The sequence below is a fragment of the Bradysia coprophila genome, unplaced genomic scaffold, assembly GCF_014529535.1.
Source record: "Bradysia coprophila strain Holo2 unplaced genomic scaffold, BU_Bcop_v1 contig_94, whole genome shotgun sequence".
NCBI classification, from domain to species: Eukaryota; Metazoa; Arthropoda; class Insecta; order Diptera; family Sciaridae; genus Bradysia; species Bradysia coprophila.
Genome location: NW_023504022.1, coordinates 10372939 through 10392399, shown reverse-complemented (window position 1 = coordinate 10392399; position 19461 = coordinate 10372939). Strand labels below are relative to the sequence as shown.

General features: G+C 37.0%; 6 protein-coding genes across 7 annotated transcripts; 2 read left to right on the top strand and 4 right to left on the bottom strand.

Annotated features, from left to right (window-relative positions):
• Positions 1–3552: 3552 nt before the first annotated feature.
• On the bottom strand, positions 3553–5166 carry LOC119085420 (choline/ethanolamine kinase-like). Its single transcript, XM_037195832.1, has 4 exons — positions 4876–5166; positions 3864–4800; positions 3633–3796; positions 3553–3601 (listed from the first exon to the last, which is right to left on the bottom strand). The coding sequence occupies exons 1-3, from the start codon at positions 4983–4985 to the stop codon at positions 3707–3709; spliced, it is 1137 nt and encodes a 378-aa protein (XP_037051727.1). The 5' UTR covers positions 4986–5166; the 3' UTR covers positions 3553–3601; positions 3633–3706.
• A 576-nt stretch (positions 5167–5742) lies between these two features.
• On the bottom strand, positions 5743–17008 carry LOC119085443 (probable oligoribonuclease). 2 transcript variants are annotated; one of them, XM_037195861.1, is made up of 4 exons: positions 16903–16992; positions 6480–6564; positions 6189–6415; positions 5743–6125 (listed from the first exon to the last, which is right to left on the bottom strand). In XM_037195861.1, exons 2-4 carry the CDS (start codon positions 6529–6531, stop codon positions 5778–5780), a joined length of 627 nt encoding a protein of 208 aa, XP_037051756.1. In that variant the 5' UTR covers positions 6532–6564; positions 16903–16992; the 3' UTR covers positions 5743–5777. The 2 variants fall into 2 exon arrangements, with proteins under 2 accessions (XP_037051756.1, XP_037051757.1); XM_037195862.1 differs by lacking the exon at positions 6480–6564 and having other exon boundaries at positions 16903–17008.
• LOC119085418 (choline/ethanolamine kinase-like) lies at positions 7606–9107 on the top strand. The gene is made up of 3 exons (XM_037195830.1): positions 7606–7842; positions 7913–8852; positions 8928–9107. The coding sequence occupies exons 1-3, from the start codon at positions 7733–7735 to the stop codon at positions 9015–9017; spliced, it is 1140 nt and encodes a 379-aa protein (XP_037051725.1). The 5' UTR covers positions 7606–7732; the 3' UTR covers positions 9018–9107.
• On the bottom strand, positions 11134–12588 carry LOC119085419 (choline/ethanolamine kinase-like). Its single transcript, XM_037195831.1, has 3 exons — positions 12395–12588; positions 11392–12328; positions 11134–11321 (listed from the first exon to the last, which is right to left on the bottom strand). The coding sequence occupies exons 1-3, from the start codon at positions 12502–12504 to the stop codon at positions 11232–11234; spliced, it is 1137 nt and encodes a 378-aa protein (XP_037051726.1). The 5' UTR covers positions 12505–12588; the 3' UTR covers positions 11134–11231.
• LOC119085425 (cytochrome c oxidase assembly protein COX18, mitochondrial) lies at positions 14986–17008 on the bottom strand. Its single transcript, XM_037195839.1, has 2 exons — positions 16903–17008; positions 14986–16258 (listed from the first exon to the last, which is right to left on the bottom strand). The coding sequence occupies exon 2, from the start codon at positions 16162–16164 to the stop codon at positions 15100–15102; it is 1065 nt and encodes a 354-aa protein (XP_037051734.1). The 5' UTR covers positions 16165–16258; positions 16903–17008; the 3' UTR covers positions 14986–15099.
• A 1080-nt stretch (positions 17009–18088) lies between these two features.
• Positions 18089–19210, top strand: LOC119085459 (ATP synthase subunit e, mitochondrial). The gene is made up of 3 exons (XM_037195882.1): positions 18089–18245; positions 18770–18926; positions 18998–19210. Exons 1-3 carry the CDS (start codon positions 18204–18206, stop codon positions 19039–19041), a joined length of 243 nt encoding a protein of 80 aa, XP_037051777.1. The 5' UTR covers positions 18089–18203; the 3' UTR covers positions 19042–19210.
• Positions 19211–19461: the final 251 nt, after the last annotated feature.

Genomic DNA, 19461 nt, shown 5'->3' with positions numbered 1-19461 from the left:
CAAAGGCTTATGCTGAATCAGCAACAGCTGAACATCTCCAGCTGGTCGACAAAGACAATACCTTTGTATCGAAAACAATTCAAAGCGAAGCTACACACATACAGTCCTTAACGGAGTCCCATGTATACATAGGCTCCAGCGAGAGTTCTTGTTTGTGACGTTTGTCTGAAGCTACATGTCATATTATACTGAAATGGTCCGTTGCCAATCTGCAACGTTAAAAAACTGAGTAAATTTTGTGCACTCCCTGACTGGTTCAGATCCTATGCTGAAGTAAACTCGTTGTTTAGAATGTGTTTTGATTGTATATTATACAAGTAGAGTGTGTTTTTTGATCAGCTGGTGAAGTTCAGCTGTTGCTGATTCTGCTTAAGCCTTTGGTTTACAAACTGTACATCTTTAACTGATTGTTTGTCGACCCCTTTGACACAGCTAGTCAAAAATCAGGATTTCAAAATAGAAAAGAAAAAAGAAATGGTTTAACCGTCACACAGATCTAATACGCCACTAAGGGTTTGATGCAAAATCTTCTACTTCATTTGTTAAAACATACATTTTTCTAGAAAAGATGATACTAGTCAGTTGTCATCTCTTAGTTTTGTCATTGCTGTCGATAACAGATGTCAAAATGTGTCACTATTCTTGGTTCTAGCATCTAGTACACTCTTTTTTAGTTACTCATTACATATTCAAAAGCTTGTCATTGAACCATTTTAAATAAATCTGCTTTGAATGACTTGCTAAAAAACGTTCAAACGGGTATAACTAACAAAGTTTACGAGATTGCGTAACATTATGAATGAAACAACCGTTTATTTGTATTTCATTATCAAACGTAATAAAGAGATAACGTATCACAGAGCTTTTTTCGTTAAAGTCATGCCGACTTTATGTCGGTTACAATTACGAATGAACTGACAACATAAATGATGAGAACGGTTTTTTTAGAAACTTATCGTTGATTCGTCTATTCAAATTGTCAGAGTCATTTGTTCTGCGATAGTTATTTGTATCACAAGCGACCTAAAGAACAAAATGCTCAACCGCTCAGGCGAAAAAACAAAGTCTCAGCAGTTCGAAAAACGTAGCATACGATTTTTTTATTTATTTATTTATTTATTTATTTATTTGTTTATTGATCAATAAACAGGCCTTTCGACCCAATAACATATTAATCATTTACAAATACTAAACATAAGTTCTTTAAGAAAAATTGAAATCAAAATCCATTATCCATTCCAGTCACTACTGATCTCAGTCCATATTCATTCCAGTACTCATGACCGAACTCTTGAACGATCTAAACGAATCATCAAAGATATTACAACTGGAAAAGTACTTGTCGTGTTGATCTTGCATTCTATTTAGTGGTTCATTCTGTTCGGCATTACTTGAATATGTCGTTGTGTAGAAAATCGGTCTGCTCACCCCAAGATTCATTCTGGTTAATCTCCCATGGTTGTGAAACGTAATCAAATGGTTCAAGGTCGTGTCCATGTGGCGGTGAATGATTTTGTAAAGGACGACTTCATCATTTATCAATCGTCTTCTCTTCAATGACATCGTGTTCAAATACACTAGCCGTCCATCATATTCCGGTTTAGGCATATTGAATTTAAAGAAAAACATTCTCGTATACTTTCGCTGGACCCGTTCAACAACATCGATGTACTTTTTATACATGGGATTCCATACCGCACTACAATAATCTAATCGGCTCCTCACCAAGGAATTGTACAACGTAGTTACACTTTCAGGCTTCTTAAAAAACTTACCACACCTGAAGATAAATCCGAGCATTTGGTACGCCTTCCTTGTCGTTACGCTGATGTGTTCGGCAAATGAAAGCTTGTTGTCGATGATGACTCCTAGATCACGTTTCGAGTTGACTCTGGGAATAATGTCATTACCAATCCTATACTGATATTCGAGTTTGTTCTTGTCGGCTTTGCGAGTGATTGACATCACGGCACATTTTTTAACATTGAGGCCCAGCTTATTTTCAGAACACCAAGCTTGCAGACGATCCATATCCAATTGAAATACATAGCAGTCACCACTAGACACAATTTTCTTCAGCAGTTTTAAGTCATCAGCGAATGCGAACGTATTGCTAAGAGCTGAAAGTAGATCATTGACATATAGCAAGAATAAAAACGGTCCCAATATGGAACCTTGCGGTACACCTGAAGTCGGGGTGATGCGTCGAGATCTGCCACCACCAATTGCGACAAACTGCGACCGATCTGACAAATAGGATTCGAACCATTGAATCAATGACTTGCTGAGTCCGAATTGCATCAGTTTCTTGAGAAGGCGACCGTGTAATATGCGGTCAAACGCTTTAGAAAAATCAGTATACAGTACGTCTACTTGACCTCCGTTTGCCATTGATTTAGATACCGACGTGACAAATTCCAACAAATTAGACTGTGTTGACCTTTTTGAGAAAAATCCATGTTGAGAGCTGTGTATCTTACCTTTAAGTCTTTCAAATAGCACATCAAAAACCAGCCTCTCAAAAACTTTGGATATCGCACATAGAATGGATACCGCTCTGTAATTGGTTACATCTTGTTTGTCGCCATCTTTAAATATAGGAGATATGAAACTTGATTTCCAGCGATTTGGAAATATACGTTCTTTAAGTGATTTATTGAACAAGATAGACAGTGGTAAAGCAAGTGACTCAGCTAAGTACTTGTAGAACATGACAGGAATTCCATCTGGACTCGAAGTTTTGTTCACATCAAACCTTTTAAGCACTTTCTGAACATCCGCAATCGAAAACGCCATGTCAACACTACCGTCCACATCAGTTGTGGATCTGTAGTCTAGATCGTTTTCATTTGAGTCATCGGTAGCAACATCGGTTTGATACACTGTGGTGAAGAAATTAGCAAAAAGATCACAAATTGACATTCTGTCGCTGGCCACTTGATTACCGTATCTCATGCTGTTCATCAGAGAATTCGTCTTCCTTAACGATTTAGTAAATGAGAAAAAACACTTTGTGTTCGACTTAAGCTTAGACTCACAATCTTCAACATAGTTCGCAAAGCACTTCTTTATCTCCCCTTTGACTTGCTTCCTTAACCTCATAAACAAACTACGATTAGATTCGCTACCATCTCTATTCAATTTTACCTTAGCATTCGCCTTCTTCTTTATGAGCTTTATCAGTCTAGGGGTAAAATAAACTGGATAGTCCCTTTTCGAATAATAAACTTTCGGCATACTGTCAATGAAAGGATCCAGAATTTCATAGAATCTATTCACTGCACTGTTGCTATCTAGACCATCTAACTCTATTTCCCATTCAATACTTCAATACTTTTCGAGTACTTGAGACCTTTTTTCTGTTGCGGTCAAGTGAGTTTCGTCGGTCTGTAAAATGTGATACGGGATCGAATAAAGAATTGCTAACAACAAAAAAGAAATACAAAGAAAAGCTAGCTGCCCATCATTTCGATTATTATTTATTGAAGGACCTCCACTGCCTACACATTCCAATAAGATTGTATATAGATCAGTAGAGCCAACAAACCTTTCCGCATACAGCAACCTATTGTCCCGTATCCAATCTCTTACTTCCATTGAACTAAATACTTTGCCTAATTTTGATATTAGACGACCACACTACTCAGAGCACCTTGGTAGTCGGTGACTGAAGCCAGCGAAAGGTTAAGCTTTATTCGCAAACAGCTTACTCAATCAAATTCAAAAGTTTGCCGTAAGTTTCAATGAAAAGAGCTTTCCTTTGATGGTACATGTTGATGAAATATGATCCAAAATCCTTTAAAGAAAATATTAAATGGTCGGTGAGTCTGTACATTGTCTCATTCTCATTTGATTTAACTCACCAACATGCTAAGCACCATGTCTGCTGGCATATTATAGAACACACTGTCTTTCTTCTGGTTTATGAAAATACCAGTGATCATTTGAATGGAATGAAACATGAAAAATTCAGCTTCCATCAGTACATGGTCCACACTATCCAATTTTTCGTCCCATTCAAAGTAGTTCAGTGATTTCGTTTGCTTCAAATATTCCGTTATAAATACGCGACGCCATGTCTCATCGGGATATTCGCAGCATATGCGGAAACAATCGTCTTTCATTTCAAGTACTTTATAAGCGAAAACTTGACCAATATCACGACCACGATAGTCTCGTGCGGCAAGTTCATAATCGATCATCATCACTCTTTCGCCAAATTTGTCTGGTTCATCACGTATCAAAATATTATTTTTGTTTAAATCTCCGCTAATTGTAACAATTCGACCATTGACCAGCTGTTCCACCTTCCTCAACCACTGAATTTCCGATTTTACATCGAAGTCTTCGAACGTACTTACATCCATTAAACCAAAGTGATGCGCCAATTTGCGAAACTGCTCAAAATCCCGTTTTTCAAGGTAGAACTCACACACATCGAGCACTTGATGTCGTTCTTGCGATATGGGCAAGTCCAACGCATGGAACCGAGCCAATTTTCTTGCTAGCTCCGACATGGTTTCGGATCTCTGGTCATAACCCATGTCTCGTAACATTTTCGAAGGTACAAACTGCTCAACCCGACCACCGTCAAATGATCCGTACAACTTTGGTCCCAATCCCGCCAAATCCATAGCATAGAACACTAGCGTCTCTTTCACTTCACCACCCTCTGGCCTAATTGGATCGTCTCCGGTGACGATTTTACCGCCGTAAAGACGAACCAAAAATTTTCTTATTGGATTTGATGTGGAAGTCGAAGTATCCTGAACTAAGTACAAACGACTACTGAATCCACCACTGTTTATTGTTCCATTCCAAATAAAACAAAATTTATTAAGGAGAGGGATAATTTAATTGGTAAACTTCGCGTACCTTAAGACTGAAACTTCGACCTCGGTCTCAATAACAGATTTCCAGTGAATATTCACATAGCGAATACCAAGTTCGATTGCTCGTTTTTTTTCTATATCTAGTCGATCCATTTGAAGCACGTCTGTCAAGAATGACTTGCTAAGAAAGACTGAGTTTATTCTCAAATGTCTGTTGATTATATGAGATTGTAAAACATATGAATTATATCATTGCTTTGTATTTCCTTATCGAACATAGTAAATAAATGGATGATAGCTTATCACAGATGCTGGATTTCCGTCGAGTATAGTCGATGAGAAATTTCACTTTTCGATGAACTGGCAAAAAAGACTTTGCTCGAGTAACGTTGTCGCGAGTGTAATAACCTCGTCTTCGCCTTTAATTAATAAAAGTCACATGAAACTGGACTTTTCATCGCTATAGTTACTTTGCTCTCTTTCTTCCTTAAAGTAGCATGTTACGTACCTGCAGGAAAATTTGATTACTCATGGTGGGGTGGAATAAAGTCACGATGTGGTTGAATCGAGCTTAATTAAACTTACTGAAAAAATGTTCATAATTTTCGAACCGGACCGAGTCTCCACCAGCTTCTCCTGCACCAATTGGACCAATTTTTTTTTGTACCACCACAACCTTAATTCTATTTCCTATCGATTGCGCAATCTCAATCATTTCTCTATCCACTCTCCTCGTTACCCATGTTCCACTACACCGAATAGTATGAAAAAAAATCAAAAATTTTGGTGGAACCCAAAAAGTCAAATTTGCCTTCTCTTTTCCCATATTAAATTAGGCTCACCGTGCATTTAATAGAGTCACAGGATTGTTATGTGGGTGATTGCTTAACTAAATAAATAATTTTTGCAATTTACAAAATGAACTTTATTGTGACCGGAATGAAGTTAATTCTTTGTAAACATAAATCGTTTGTAATATTTCAACTCTTCGATGCTTTCTTTAATATCATCCATCCCGCGATGAACCAATTTCTTCTCAGGAGCTTTCGCAAAAATGGAACCGTTCCATCGTTTGCACAATTCTTTGCACGTTGAAACATCAATGATACGGTAATGTAAATAATCGTCAATTTTTGGCATATACTCCTTCAGGAACAATCGATCCATGTAAACGGAATTGCCAGCCAAAGGACTTGCCTTCTCTTTCACATGCTGTCGCAGAAACGACATCAGTTCCTTTTCGGCTGCCTCTTCCGTTATTTTCGACGTTTTGCATAGCTCGAGCAGACCAGTCTATTTGGAGAAGCTAAAATTAAAAAAACCAAAAATCTTCGGGTACAACAGAAACTGATTTACTTGTGTATGTGTTGTCGTGCACCATTCATTCATGCCATCCAATAAGCTTTGTGGTTGATTAATGATAAGATGTGGCCCTTCCGCAATAATGTTCATCGAATTGTCTGTTATGAGGCAGGCTATTTCCATAATGCGATCATGTTTGTAGTCCAGTCCAGTCATCTCAAGATCCATCCATACAAGTGCACTCATTTTTCGGGGTGGGCCAGGTGCCGTAGTACAATAATCTACAGTTAAAAAAGGAATTTAATTGGACAATTGACAACTTATGAAATGATATTCTCTTATTACGTTTGAATGATCTTGGAATTAATGGCAAAAGAAGTCTTTGAGCCGTCATCATTTTAAGGTGATTTTATGAATAATAACACTCATCCTAGAATGCAAGAATTAAATAAAATTACTTGTATGAAAGGTATGAAAGCTTTTACGTGTTGACTGTATGTACTGGGCTACCGGGATTCGCCCTTTGGGCTTTTTCGATTTTTGTATAATTTATGTAGATTTTCGAGAATTTTTTTTTTGTATCCTCCGAGTAGATCTTTTTACAGCTAGTCCGTCCTGAGCATTGAATAATGAACTTTCGAAAGATGATTGATGTTATTCTATAAGGACTCCTAAATATTTTCTGAAAATTTATTCTTGAAATTTGACAAATATAAGAAAATTTAGGAAACTATTTTCCCAAAAATAGTCACTGAATTCCATGCTATGATGCGTGATTGAAAATTTAAAAGTTAAGCTGAAACAAAAACAACGCAACAGTAACTAAATTAATAGAAAGATTAGGTCAAAAGTAAGGGGAAGCTAGAAGCTATGTACGAATAAAACTAAACTCAAACTCAGAGACAATCAAAATAAACCGAAGACCATTAAGGCAACAACATTTTAAATCAAACGGAAGCGCTTTGGCAAAGGAGCACTAAACGCAACAGCGGAAGTCAATAGCACAACATCAGTTGTCTCTGCTATTTGTATAACAAAAAAAGATGAAATAATGATTTTGTTGCGAATTGCGATGATAAACGATTAATAGTACAGCGGATTCAGAATTGAGTTAACCAAACAAAAAATCTCGCATGAAAATGTAACATTATTTTCAGGTTTTTGAAAGAATCATACAACTTACTGACATACTTCTGGCCAAGACATTCTTTTAATCGATTTTTCACCATGAAGCCATGATGGCTCATTTTTGGTCAAATGGAGAAAAATGTAGACCACAACCAGATCTACATTTTCATTTGTTTCCCTCCTTTGAGATCAAAGTTTGATCAGTTCTGAAATGAGTTCACATATTCAGATTACTCTTGATCTGAATGAAATAATCTTACTGATCGGAAACAAGTTTTACTAGATCATTGAAACAACATACAAGATTATCTGACCCATGCAGACCTTTTATTTATAGTTTTATAACACTGCGAAATCGTAATCTCGTCTACACATGTCCTATAGACGTTATGTGATTTATTAGATCGCTATTTAACAATTAACTCAGTTCTCGTTGGCAAATTATTCTGCACACACGTACGCTATTTTAAATGGATTCGCTAGACATAGACAAAAAACGCGCAATTGAACTTGGTGTTCGCTATGTTGATACCCACTGGAAATCGGTAATTGAGAGTGAAATCGAAGTTTCGGTTTTAAGGTACGCATGAGAGTTTACCGATTTAATCTACCTTACTTGAATAACCTTGAACTATTGAAACTATAAACAGTGGTGGATTGAGCAGTCGTTTGTACTTAGTTGAGGATACTTCGACTTCCACAGTAAATCCAATAAGTAAATTTTTGGTTCGTTTTTACGGCGGTAAACTGACTCCCAAGGACGAACCAATTAGGCCCGAAGGTGGTGAAGTTAAAGAGACCATAGTGTTCTATGCCGTCGGTTTGGCGGGATTGGGACCAAAGTTGTACGGATCTTTTGATGGTGGTCGGGTCGAGCAGTTTATACTTTCACACACGTTACGAGAGCAAGATTATGAACAGAGACCAGAAACTTTATTGGAGCTTGCCAGAAAAGTGGCTCGGTTTCATGCGTTGGACATTCCCATCTCGCAAGAACGCCATCAATTACTCGATGTGTGTGAGTTCTACCTTGAAAAACGGGACTTTGAACAGTTTCGCAAATTGACCGATTACGCTGGTATAACGGATGTAAGTCTGTTCGAAGATTTCGATGTAAAATCGGAAATTCAGTGGTTGAGGAAGGTGGAACAGCTAGTTAATGGTCGAATTGTTACAATTTGCGGAGATTTAAACAAAAATAATATTCTGATACGTGACGAACCAGACAAATTTGGTGAAAGAGTGATGATAATCGATTATGAACTTGTTGCACGAGATTATCGTGGTCGTGACATAGGTCAAGTTTTCGCTTATAAATTGTTTGAAATGAACGATGGCTATTTTAATGTATGCTGCGAATATCCCGATGAGACATGGCGTCGCTCTTTTGTAACTGAATACTTAAAGCAAACGAAATCATTGAACTACTTTGAATGGGACGAAAAATTGGATAGTGTGGACCACGTACTGATGGAGGCTGAATGTTTCGTATTCCACTCCTTTCACTTGGTTGTTGGTTTTTTCATGAATCAAAAAGAAGACAGTTTTTTCTACAAAATGCCACCAGACATGTCTCGGAGTATGCTGTTGGTGAGTTAAATAAAATGTTTTTTTTTTACATTCGTGAGACAACATAGGATCATTTCGATTTTTTTTTATTTAAAGAATCTTGGTGCGCAAATGATAGCAATGTATTACCAACGAAAAGACATTTTCATCAAAACTTACGGCAAACTTTTGGATTTGAGCAACTAGAAGATTTATGCAGAATATTTTATTGGATTTCTATGTTTTGTGAACTGTTTATGTTTGCGCGCAAGAAGCTTTTTAATATAATTGCTAACCGAGACCGTACCGACTTTCCATTTTTTCCTAATTCCATTATTTTGTCAATAGCAGAATGACCAATGGTCTAATGGCCTAATGACCATGGTATTTTACCTGAATTTCAAGTTGAAGTGCGGACCGTTGGTTTGATTTAATGATTGCTTTGAAGCGTTCTTCAGGCAGTTTTTATCAAATTTCATTATATTTCGTCGATTCATATTAGTGGAATAGATCTTTAAAGCTTGGAGTAATAACAATCCCAACAAAAATCTCTTCGAGAAAAGTGTGACGCAGTCTTTGAAGTACAGTTTCTAAAATGAATGATATTTCTAGAGTTGACGCTTTCAGCTTCGTTACGCAAAAATTAAACTTTACACCCAATTTTAGTTCAAACAAGCTGGCTTAGTTTTTCTCATCATCTGCCAAATAATTTTTACCAAAAAAAAATTTGACTGGAAACAACCAAAATTTTACAAAAAAAATCTGCGTCGCATGTGGCAGATAAATTTTCTTGCTGGTCTGTTCCTGAACATTTGCCACTTTGCGACGCAGCTTTTTTTGGTAAAATTTTGGTTGTTTCCAGTCAATTTTTTTTGGTAAAAATTATTTGGCAGATGATGAGAAAAACTAAGCCAGCTTGTTTGAACTAAAATTGGGTGTAAAATTTAATTTTTGCGTAACGAAGCTGAAAGTGTCAACTCTAGCGATATCATTCATTTTAGAAATTGTACTTCAAAGACTGCGTCACACTTTTCTCGAAGAGATTTTTGTTGGGATATCAATCGTTTTAGAATTTTTAGAACACTGCTTTTTATAACAGTTTATAACAGAAATTCGGAAATTTGGCAAAATTTGAAAATTTGTCCAAAATCGAAAATTTGACGAAAATCGAAAATTTGACGAAAATCGAAAATTTAAAGAAAATCGAAAATTTGACGAAATTCGAAAATTTGACGAAATTCGAAAATTTGACGAAATTTAACGAAAATAGAAAATTTGACGAAAATCGAAAATTTGACGAAAATTGAAAATTTGACGAAGAAAGTAATTCTCTATCTGCCACCATTCACGAAATATCTCCAAAACCCCAATTGACCCACCCATTTCCAACTTTCGACATTTTTCACAACTGCCCTTCTTTTTTACTCGTAAAACTCTGAGACTTTGCCGAAGAAAGTAACTCTCTATCTGCCACCATTCAAGAAATACCTCTAAAACCCTAATTGACCCATCCATTTCCAACTTTTGACATTTTTCACTTATGCCCCTCTGTTCTACTCGTAAAACTCTAAGATTTTGCCGAAGAAAGTAACTCTCTATCTTTCATAACCCAAAAAAATATTAGTCCTTTCATCCTGCGCTCGAGTAGCTCAAAATTTGGTCACTCTAATCACTCTAGCTCAAACGAATCTGCCCCGATTTTTTAAATTATTTTTTTGTTCGAATCGTGTTACGAATACCTTTCATTTGATGGGTCGCACGCCTCTGTAGGTTTCAATACAGCTAAGCTACAGCCGAAAACGCGTTCCCGACCCTCGAAAACCACACTCAGAAACCACTTCGAGGCCAATAAAACAAAATTCTGGTTTTTCCTGGGGTAATGGCGTATCACAATTTCATTTTTATGCCCACCCTGAGGTTCCTGCAAAATTTCATGTAGATTGGCTGACTAGTTTCCGAGATCGTCCGTCGATAGATAGATAGACAGATAGAAACATACAGAGTAAGTTGAAAGATTTTGATTGTTTGGGAAAAGTCAATTTGGTGTATTTTCTATGAAAAGTGCCAATTTCAAAACGATGTATCTCCGGTAATTTTAAAGCTACATAGTCGAGTGATAGCTCGTTTTGCTCGTATTTGAAGCGCGATAAAATTTGTGGTGATACAGGCCAAAGGAAAGAAACTTAAATTCTCGCCTATATATAGTTGCCGCGCCTCAAAAAATTTTCCTCGTTTTTTTTGGAAGTTATGCGTCAAGTCCTCCGCTAACGCTCCGGACATGATAATCTGCTTGCGAAGGATTTTGGGCTAAATGGAAAGTCGGTACGGTCTCGGTTAGCATTTATATTAAAAAGCTTCTTTCGCACAAACATTAAATAGTTCAAAACATAGAATTCCAATAAAATGCTCTGCATAAATCTTCTAGTTGCTCAAATCCAAAAGTTTGCCGTAAGTTTTGATGAAAATGTCTTTTCGTTGGTAATACAAAGCAATCATTTGCGCTCCAACATTCTTAAAAAAAAAATCAAAATGATCCCATGTTGTCTCACGAATGTAAAAAAAAACATTTTATTTAACTCACCAACATACTCTGAGACATGTCTGGTGGCATTTTATAGAAGAAACTGTCTTCATTCTGATTCATGAAAAAACCAACAATCAAGTGAAAGGAATGGAATACGAAACATTCAGCTTCCATCAGTACATGGTCCACACTATCCAATTTTTCGTCCCATTCAAAGTAGTTCAATGATTTCGTTTGCTTCAAATATTCCGTTACAAAAGAGCGACGCCATGTCTCATCGGGATATTCGCAGCATACATTAAAATAGCCATCTTTCATTTCGAACACTTTATAAGCGAAAACTTGACCAATATCACGACCACGATAATCTCGTGCGGCAAGTTCATAATCAATCATCATCACTCTTTCGCCAAACGTGTCTGGTTCGTCACGTACCAAAATATTATTTTTGTTTAAATCCCCGCTAATTGTAACAATTCGACCATTAACTAGCTGTTCCACCTTCCTCAACCACTGAATTTCCGATTTTACATCGAAGTCTTCGAACAGACTTACATCCGTTATACCAGTGTAATCGGCCAATTTGCGAAACTGTTCAAAATCCCGTTTTTCAAGGTAGAACTCACACACATCGAGTAATTGATGGCGTTCTTGCGAAATGGGCATGTCCAACGCATGAAACCGAGCCATTTTTCTAGCAAGCTCCAACACAGTTTCTGGTCTCTGTTCATAATCTTCATCTCGCAACGTGTGCGAAGGTATAAACTGCTCAACCCGACCACCGTCAAATGATCCGTACAACTTCGGTCCCAGTCCAGCTAAACCGATGGCATAGAACACTAGGGTCTCTTTAACTTCACCACCTTCTGGCCTAATTGGATCGTCCTTGGGAGCCAGTTTACCGCCGTAAAGACGAACCAAAAATTTTCTTATTAGATTTGATGTGGACGTCGAAGTATCCTCAACTAAGTACAAACGACTGCTGTATCCTCCACTGTTTCAATAATTCAAGGTTATTCAAGTAGTAAGGAAGATTAAATCGGTAAATTCTCATGCGTACCTTAAAACCGAAACTTCGATTTCACTTTCAATTACTGATTTCCAGTGAGTATCAACATAGCGAACACCAAGTTCAATTGCGCGTTTTTTGTCTATATCTAGCGAATCCATTTAAAATAGCGTACGTCTGTGCAGAATAATTGACCAACGAAAACTGAGTTGATTGTTAAATAGCGATCTATTAGATCGAATAGCATCCATAGATAGGTATTACAAAATAGACGAGATTACGATTGCGCAATATTATAAAATGAATCTGTCCTATAGCATAAATTCGTTTTTGTGTACTTTTTTTATCGAACACAACGAAGAGGCGGATGATAAGCAGAACTCTGTTGTAAAAATCAGATTTTGAGGTGTTTTATCATATGAAAAAAAATGAGTCTGCGATTTTATACAGGTAGCGGTATGTTCGGACAATGATGTGACTATTTGTTATTAAACCAGTTTTAAGTATCTGAACAGTCTGTATATTGCGCAAATACATTAGCTATGGAAATTTTACGAAATAGATGTGAAACCTGAGGCGAAGACGAGGTTAACAACACTTGGTATGAGCAAAATTCTAGTTAAGGTACAAATCGATCAGGAACAATAATTTATATGCAAGAGCATAGGAGAATTCCGAGGAGAATTCTCATAATTGCAAACGTCATTTTTACGGACTAGTGCGAAAATGTATTTATAGATGAAAATACCTCGCACATCGTTTTAATTGAATTCTTTAAATTTGATTAAAACGAATTGGTTGAATTGGTAACGGAAAGTTATCTGGAAGGCCAAAAGACCAAAATACGTGTTCACTGCATTTAGTAGTTACAGTTCCGATTTATATCTTAATAAACTTAGCTGTAAAAGAGTAAATATAAATTTTTACTAATGACGAAACGATTCGGTGTTATTCACAAGCGCTTAAAAGCTCATAAACCTAAAAGTGACATAAGCTTCCACACTAGTGTACAATGAACAATAACAAACAAACCGGTTTTAACAAAAGAATTTATTGGTTAATTTCACCAAGCTTTCCGCGAAGCTTTCGATCATCAACAATCGGGAAATAAGCGACCAAGTGGCGATGCTTCAACACCAGTTATGAAAAATGGTTTTTTTGAACTCAGTGACGAAAAGTAAAGGTTTCGTTTACTTTCTTGAGAAAAACGTTGTAAGCAGCTCGGTGCCTAATGGTTTTTTTTTGGACACACGACGTGTATTCAAACACTCGGCCTGCATTTAGCACTCGGTTGCATTAATAACTATTGAATCAAGTGAACAAAGTAAGACAACAATCAAATTTTGTTTATATAATTCTCGGTCTAAAACGAGCAACAAACGATCACATTAATCAATTGGAAGTTTAAAAAACCGGCAATGCAAACAAAGAATAAAATTTGTAATAAATTGGCTTGTAGCAACAATGGTAAAACATTTCAATACATGAGTTAACCTATTATGATTTATGTCGCGCAACATATTTAGTGGTCATGGTCATGGACAGCCACTTTAACCATTTAAAATCAATCAACATTTGCATAACAAGGAATTTTTTTGTGTTTGCTAAATTGTATGTTGTTCAACTGGATGGTAAAAACAATCAATTAGGAATTAGTGGATATGGTGAGGTGATACCTATTATATTGCAATATGAATTTGACTTTATCCCAGTCGTTTTCCTAACATTTTCAACGTTTCAAATTTGACGAGTTTGACAAATTAGTGCATGTCAATGGTATCATTTCTAATTTAAGTTTTGTCATGTTACTGCCGATACAGTTTATGTTTAGTCATTGAAACTAGCAAAATTGTAAAATCATCGCTTAAACGGCAAATCATCTGCTATCGACAACGGCAACACTTATAACTCTGGATGGTGTTTCCTTGAAGCAGAATATACGTTTCTTGAAGCAAATGAAGTTAACGATTTTCTATCCAACACTAGGCGAAATCTTTAACAATACAAAAGATGTTACAGATTAACCATATTTAACGAAAAATTTTAAGAGGTCCATTAAGAGGAGCAGATCGTTTTCAAAAATTTGAAGAGTCTGCACCAGCTTCCCTTGCAGCTATGGAACCAATTGAGATTAGAATAATTGCAACCACTACAGATTGGGAATCAAATCAGTACTATTAAATTCTCTTTGTAGCCATAGGTGTAGTGGATTCCGTAGCACCAAATTGTAAAATAGCCTTGTTCAGGGCTCCAAGCTGAGCTGATTAATACTATCCAAAATATCGAATGTAGATCCAAATGCTTCATTATGCTCTATTCAACCAAACCGTGTACTGTGAAAATAGCGAGAAAAAGGTGTTCTGCGGGATAGCTCGGTCCTTGAATGGAAAATCGGCGTAGGAAAAGGTTACTTACAATCACAAACTTTAACCTTTTTATGATTTCCTTACAGTGTTAACAATGTTCAGTCATTTGAATTCCAGTTTCACGGCATTTTTCGAGAATCCTTGAGGTTATCAGATATTTATGACAGAACTTTGGAACTTTTTTTCGAAGGAGGTAACGAAAAGTCTCTAGATTTTGTGAGAAGAGGGTCTTCCGGAACGTTTTTCTGTAAGATTTAAATGAAAATCCAGCCCAAGTTCAACTTTGATTTTTTATTTTTTAATAGAAAACATTAAATTAACATCGCAAGAAGTATTAAGGTGAGTCTAATGTTCCATAGAAACAACAAATTATCCAGCTCTTTGGCAACTCTATTTATTGAAACGAAAAACACTTTGCAAATTGTTCCACCTTTCTTTTGTCATATCAATCAAGTGTTTGTAGGGATCCTCTAATTGACTAGGCGTATCCGGAACACCAGCCATTCTTTTGATTTTCGGTGACATTAGCACCAAATTCTGGGCCAGCCCAAATGCACTCGACGTTGTCCAATACAATGCCAAACCTGACGGCACTGTTGCGGCTATGGGCACCATACACACACTTAGAATCCGGAAGAAATTTGACGCATACTTTTGCAGTTTTGTTGGCGGACGAATCTTCGACATAACTTGAATTTCAATGATGGCCAAATTTATCATTCCCAACGCAACGGGCAGTATGTATGATGCATCGATTTCCGTTAAATTTGGTATCCAACCGAATCCACCCATGGTCAGTTGCGTGAAGGCCAGTTGAGCTTCAAATGAATTCGGATTCGGCATCATGCCGATTAGGTTGCGAAGGGCCACTGATTGTACGATCCACAACGGTATTTGACCCCAGAGAACTATCATTGTTTTCATTGGATGGCAATTTTCACGCACGATTAGGGCAGTCCACTGTTTTTTCACCGATCGATTGAACACATTTTTCGTTTGTTTGTCGGTCCATTTGTACAAATGTTTAGCCTGTGCCGCTTCCACTTTCAGCTCCTTTACGATGTCCGGCATTTCCATGGATATCAGTTCGATTTTGGCTACAATTTTGTTCTGGTAGATGGTTAACGGTACGGTGATGCAGGAACGTAAGAGAATCGTCGATAGAACTATGGTAGCCCACCATGGCAGACCAGTTGCGTCGTGTAACGAGACTAATCCTTGCTGAAAATATGCTACTGGTGTGCTGTTGGATATTGTTATCCATATATTTGAAATAGATGAAGCGATGCTGAAGTGGCGATGGTTGTTCTGATACCGTGGTAGAGCCGGATTAGATGATCCCGATAATAGTGGTTGTTGGTTGATGCAGTTTGGTCGGCAGAGAGTACTGAACTGTGGTGCATTGATAGTGAGTCTTGGTATGGATGATCTCCAAACTGGCATAACTTTTAACATTTTGATGGGTAGAGCTGAGCGCAACCGTTGCACTGATTGTTTTTTGGATTTAAATTACGTTGGGGTCTTTTTATCACACATTCCAACCACAAATCTACAACAAAGTAATTTGTGTTAGAACAAACTCACTCAAATGTTCAAAGCTTTTGTTTTGGTTTTGGTTTATCTGTTTCTTTCAAATGGCTTTTTGGACGACGCGTGACAAAAGGTTTTAGTACTGGTTCACACTGAGCTTTCTAGCATATTTCCCGAGACACGCAAGAATGCCTAATGTTGTTAGAAAGAATCCCAGAACTAGGGCAAGCCCATCGCCGAATTGCATTCCATCTCCAGCTGACACACACGTCACATTCGTTATTGCGATGGCAATCAGAATTGTCAAAATCGATGAAATCATAATGTTCAGAACGCGACGTAGAAAATTGATCAGTTGATTGGATAAAATGCGTGAGTTTTGATGATTTTTTGTGTATGATATCGATAATAGAAAGAGCAAGTCAGACAAAACAATGATGATGAGGAACACACAATGAATTTTGACAGCGGAGAGAATACAAATCGTTTTCACCAATTTCACCTCCAATGCACCGAATAAAAACGAAGAAATAAAAATAATTTGGCGACCCCTTGGATCACGTATTTGAATTTGTGGATAGAATGGTCAAAGGAAAAACAGAGGCAATGTCTTTGAAAGACGTACATACTATCTTTGCAAAATTATTTATCTAAGAAACTTACCGCTTATAAATTTAGTATTTTGTCGGATGAAATAGACGTTGTTGTTGATCACTTTTCGTGTTCGACTGACAATGTAAAATTGAGGTTACGTTTGGTATGCAGTGGCATAGGCGCCGATTACACATTGTAGTAAGAGGGGCTTCCTGTTAGGGAATCTCGCGACGCGTCATTCACAATAACTCACAAAGTGACATCTTCCTTATACAAAATGTGTCAAAATGTGAATTATTGTGAATGACGCGGCGCGAGATTCCTAGCAACCCTTTACGATTCGAGTCAACAGTTTTAGAAAGGAAATATGATCCCAGTACTGTATATCACGGAGAGAGATTTCGGTTCAGATAAACCTAACTAGCCTCGAAGGTCAAAAACTCGAACTCTGAATTTTGACTTATTTTCATTCAGAAATTTGCTCAAAAGGCCAGTGAAGACTCAATAGAGTGTGTTATGTATAGCAAGACGCAGTTAAATTTCACTAATATGTGGGTCAGTGGTCAAAAATTAACGAATGAATTCCTTATATTTTGTGACGCAAGGATCAGTTAAAACTAACTGTTCCGAAACCGCTCTCCTTGAACATTCTACGTGTATATTCTCTCATTTTGTTATAGACTGTTATTATCAGGGCCAAAGTTCCGAAGATCAGTTAATTATCAATTAAAAACTTGCCTTAGGGTACTTGTCATTGCACATTTCCATATAAATTTTTGACATATCTCTTAAGGCGCATATTACCATCCAGTGTCAGTTCAGAATACAATATTTAACGAAGGAGAGAAAATCGGATTCTCATTTCATGCGAAATATGCAGAATCGCAGAATTCTGAATATTCAGTATTTTGTTGATTCTCATGTCAATTTTTTTCATATATTCGGCTTCGGTATCTTGTGTGCCATATATTATACCCATCTAACTATCATATCGTTCAATATCGTCGTATTTTTTGGTGCAAAATTGTTGGGAATACGACGAAAGTAAAGCCTAATATGTATCCGCCTTTAAGGTAACTTAAAATAACTGGTCCAAATTATATTTACTCTCATAACAGGCTAGGTTGAACTGATCCGGAATCAATGAACTTCAACACTTTCATTGTCCGAAATCTCTCTCTCAGTTAACAATGTTTAACACCTTGTTACACACAGATTATTATTCTTCGACACCACTGGTTGCAGAGGTATGGTGAATATATCTGACAGTTTTTTTTGTGTTTCACAGTTGCCAGGCTGAGCGTAAAAATATTCACATTTTCGCTTTTCTTGTTTGTGGAACACTAAAAATCCAATAATATTCGAACAAGATGACTCTTCCAGCACCCGGAACCGTGTCCCCTTTGATTAAGGTAGGTTCTATTTGCGTACACACTAACGCGGTGCAGACAATTTTTTTCAATTTCGTTTGAGTTTTGAAGTCAAAAGTTTCGGTAACTTATGTAACCAAAATCATGCAAAATTAGTAGTCGAACGTGTATGTTCTAAGTAAAATCAATTCTCCTTTTGGAAATTCATGTTGGGCTGGATTTCGATTCCATTTTTCCTGCTAAAATGTAAATTCGTCAAACTTTCGCCAGCATAAACAAGTCGGAACTTACGTTCGATTTGAACATTAGTGGATTTAGCTCAATTGTTATTTAAATGACTCAATGACCACAGACTACCAACATACTCCTCATCATCATCTTGCATGCCATTACATCTTCATTCCAAAGATGTATCTTTCAGTGCATTGAGTAAAGATTCAAATGGATTCGGCAACTCCCTCAGTATCTCTAATCCCTTTCGATGATTCAAAGGAACTGCTATCATCATCATCATTAGCAATTTGGGACGACAGAACATTTTCTGATGTTTTTTTTTACAATTTCAGTTCGGCCGATACTCCTTCTTAACTCTGGGCATTGCATACGGTGCCTACCATCAAAGCCGTTTATCGAAGAGAGAAGTAAAAATCCGTGAAGTTGAAGCAGAACAAAAGAAAATCCGTGATGCTAAGCTAGCCATTGAAAAGAAGCGAATGGTTGAAGGTAATACTTAGCGAAATCCAGCGCATACAAATGTGACATTAACCGGTAAATTCCTGTTCTGTACTTTACAGAGGAAAATGCTGCGATTGCTGCGCTGTCCAACCCAACAAAGTAGCGTGGCAAGCGGATAAATTGAAGATTAGTTGTGTATTTTCTATGATGGAGCTTGGGTGATAGCAATAAAATTCCAACCAGAGGTGCGAATCAGCCCATCATTACTCTTAAACAGAAAAAATGAAATTTGTTCAAAGTAATGTTTAAGTTCAATAAAAATTCAAAAAAAAAAATCAATTTGAAAATGTCATTCGGGGCATAAGTAGCAACTGGGGGTTGATAAATCAAATTTTGCCAATAAGTTGAGTAGAGCGACCCAGTTAGGTTGGTCAATTAGAAGGTCTGACATCTCAATTTGTTTTTAGTGGAATGGTCACCAGTAACATGGAAAAACGATATTTGTAGGAGAATCAATTTCAGTGAAGACCTTAGAGTAATTATACCTAGAGAGGAAATTTGTACGACGAAATGTGGTCCCAAC

Coding starts and splice junctions, on each gene's coding strand:
- LOC119085419 (XM_037195831.1), bottom strand. CDS start 12,504: ATGGATTCGCTAGATATAGACAAAAAACGCGCAATTGAACTTGGTGTT. Junction 12,329..12,394: donor ATCGAAGTTTCGGTTTTAAG/GTACGCATGAGA, acceptor TTATTGAAACAG/TGGAGGATACAGCAGTCGTT. Junction 11,322..11,391: donor ACATGTCTCAGAGTATGTTG/GTGAGTTAAATA, acceptor TTTTTTTTTAAG/AATGTTGGAGCGCAAATGAT.
- LOC119085418 (XM_037195830.1), top strand. CDS start 7,733: ATGGATTCGCTAGACATAGACAAAAAACGCGCAATTGAACTTGGTGTT. Junction 7,843..7,912: donor ATCGAAGTTTCGGTTTTAAG/GTACGCATGAGA, acceptor AACTATAAACAG/TGGTGGATTGAGCAGTCGTT. Junction 8,853..8,927: donor TGTCTCGGAGTATGCTGTTG/GTGAGTTAAATA, acceptor TTTTATTTAAAG/AATCTTGGTGCGCAAATGAT.
- LOC119085443 (XM_037195861.1), bottom strand. CDS start 6,531: ATGATGACGGCTCAAAGACTTCTTTTGCCATTAATTCCAAGATCATTC. Junction 6,416..6,479: donor AATTCCAAGATCATTCAAAC/GTAATAAGAGAA, acceptor TTTTAACTGTAG/ATTATTGTACTACGGCACCT. Junction 6,126..6,188: donor GCACGACAACACATACACAA/GTAAATCAGTTT, acceptor TTCTCCAAATAG/ACTGGTCTGCTCGAGCTATG.
- LOC119085420 (XM_037195832.1), bottom strand. CDS start 4,985: ATGGATCGACTAGATATAGAAAAAAAACGAGCAATCGAACTTGGTATT. Junction 4,801..4,875: donor GTCGAAGTTTCAGTCTTAAG/GTACGCGAAGTT, acceptor AACAATAAACAG/TGGTGGATTCAGTAGTCGTT. Junction 3,797..3,863: donor ACATGGTGCTTAGCATGTTG/GTGAGTTAAATC, acceptor TTTTCTTTAAAG/GATTTTGGATCATATTTCAT.
- LOC119085425 (XM_037195839.1), bottom strand. CDS start 16,164: ATGTTAAAAGTTATGCCAGTTTGGAGATCATCCATACCAAGACTCACT.
- LOC119085459 (XM_037195882.1), top strand. CDS start 18,204: ATGACTCTTCCAGCACCCGGAACCGTGTCCCCTTTGATTAAG. Junction 18,246..18,769: donor CCGTGTCCCCTTTGATTAAG/GTAGGTTCTATT, acceptor TTACAATTTCAG/TTCGGCCGATACTCCTTCTT. Junction 18,927..18,997: donor AAAGAAGCGAATGGTTGAAG/GTAATACTTAGC, acceptor TGTACTTTACAG/AGGAAAATGCTGCGATTGCT.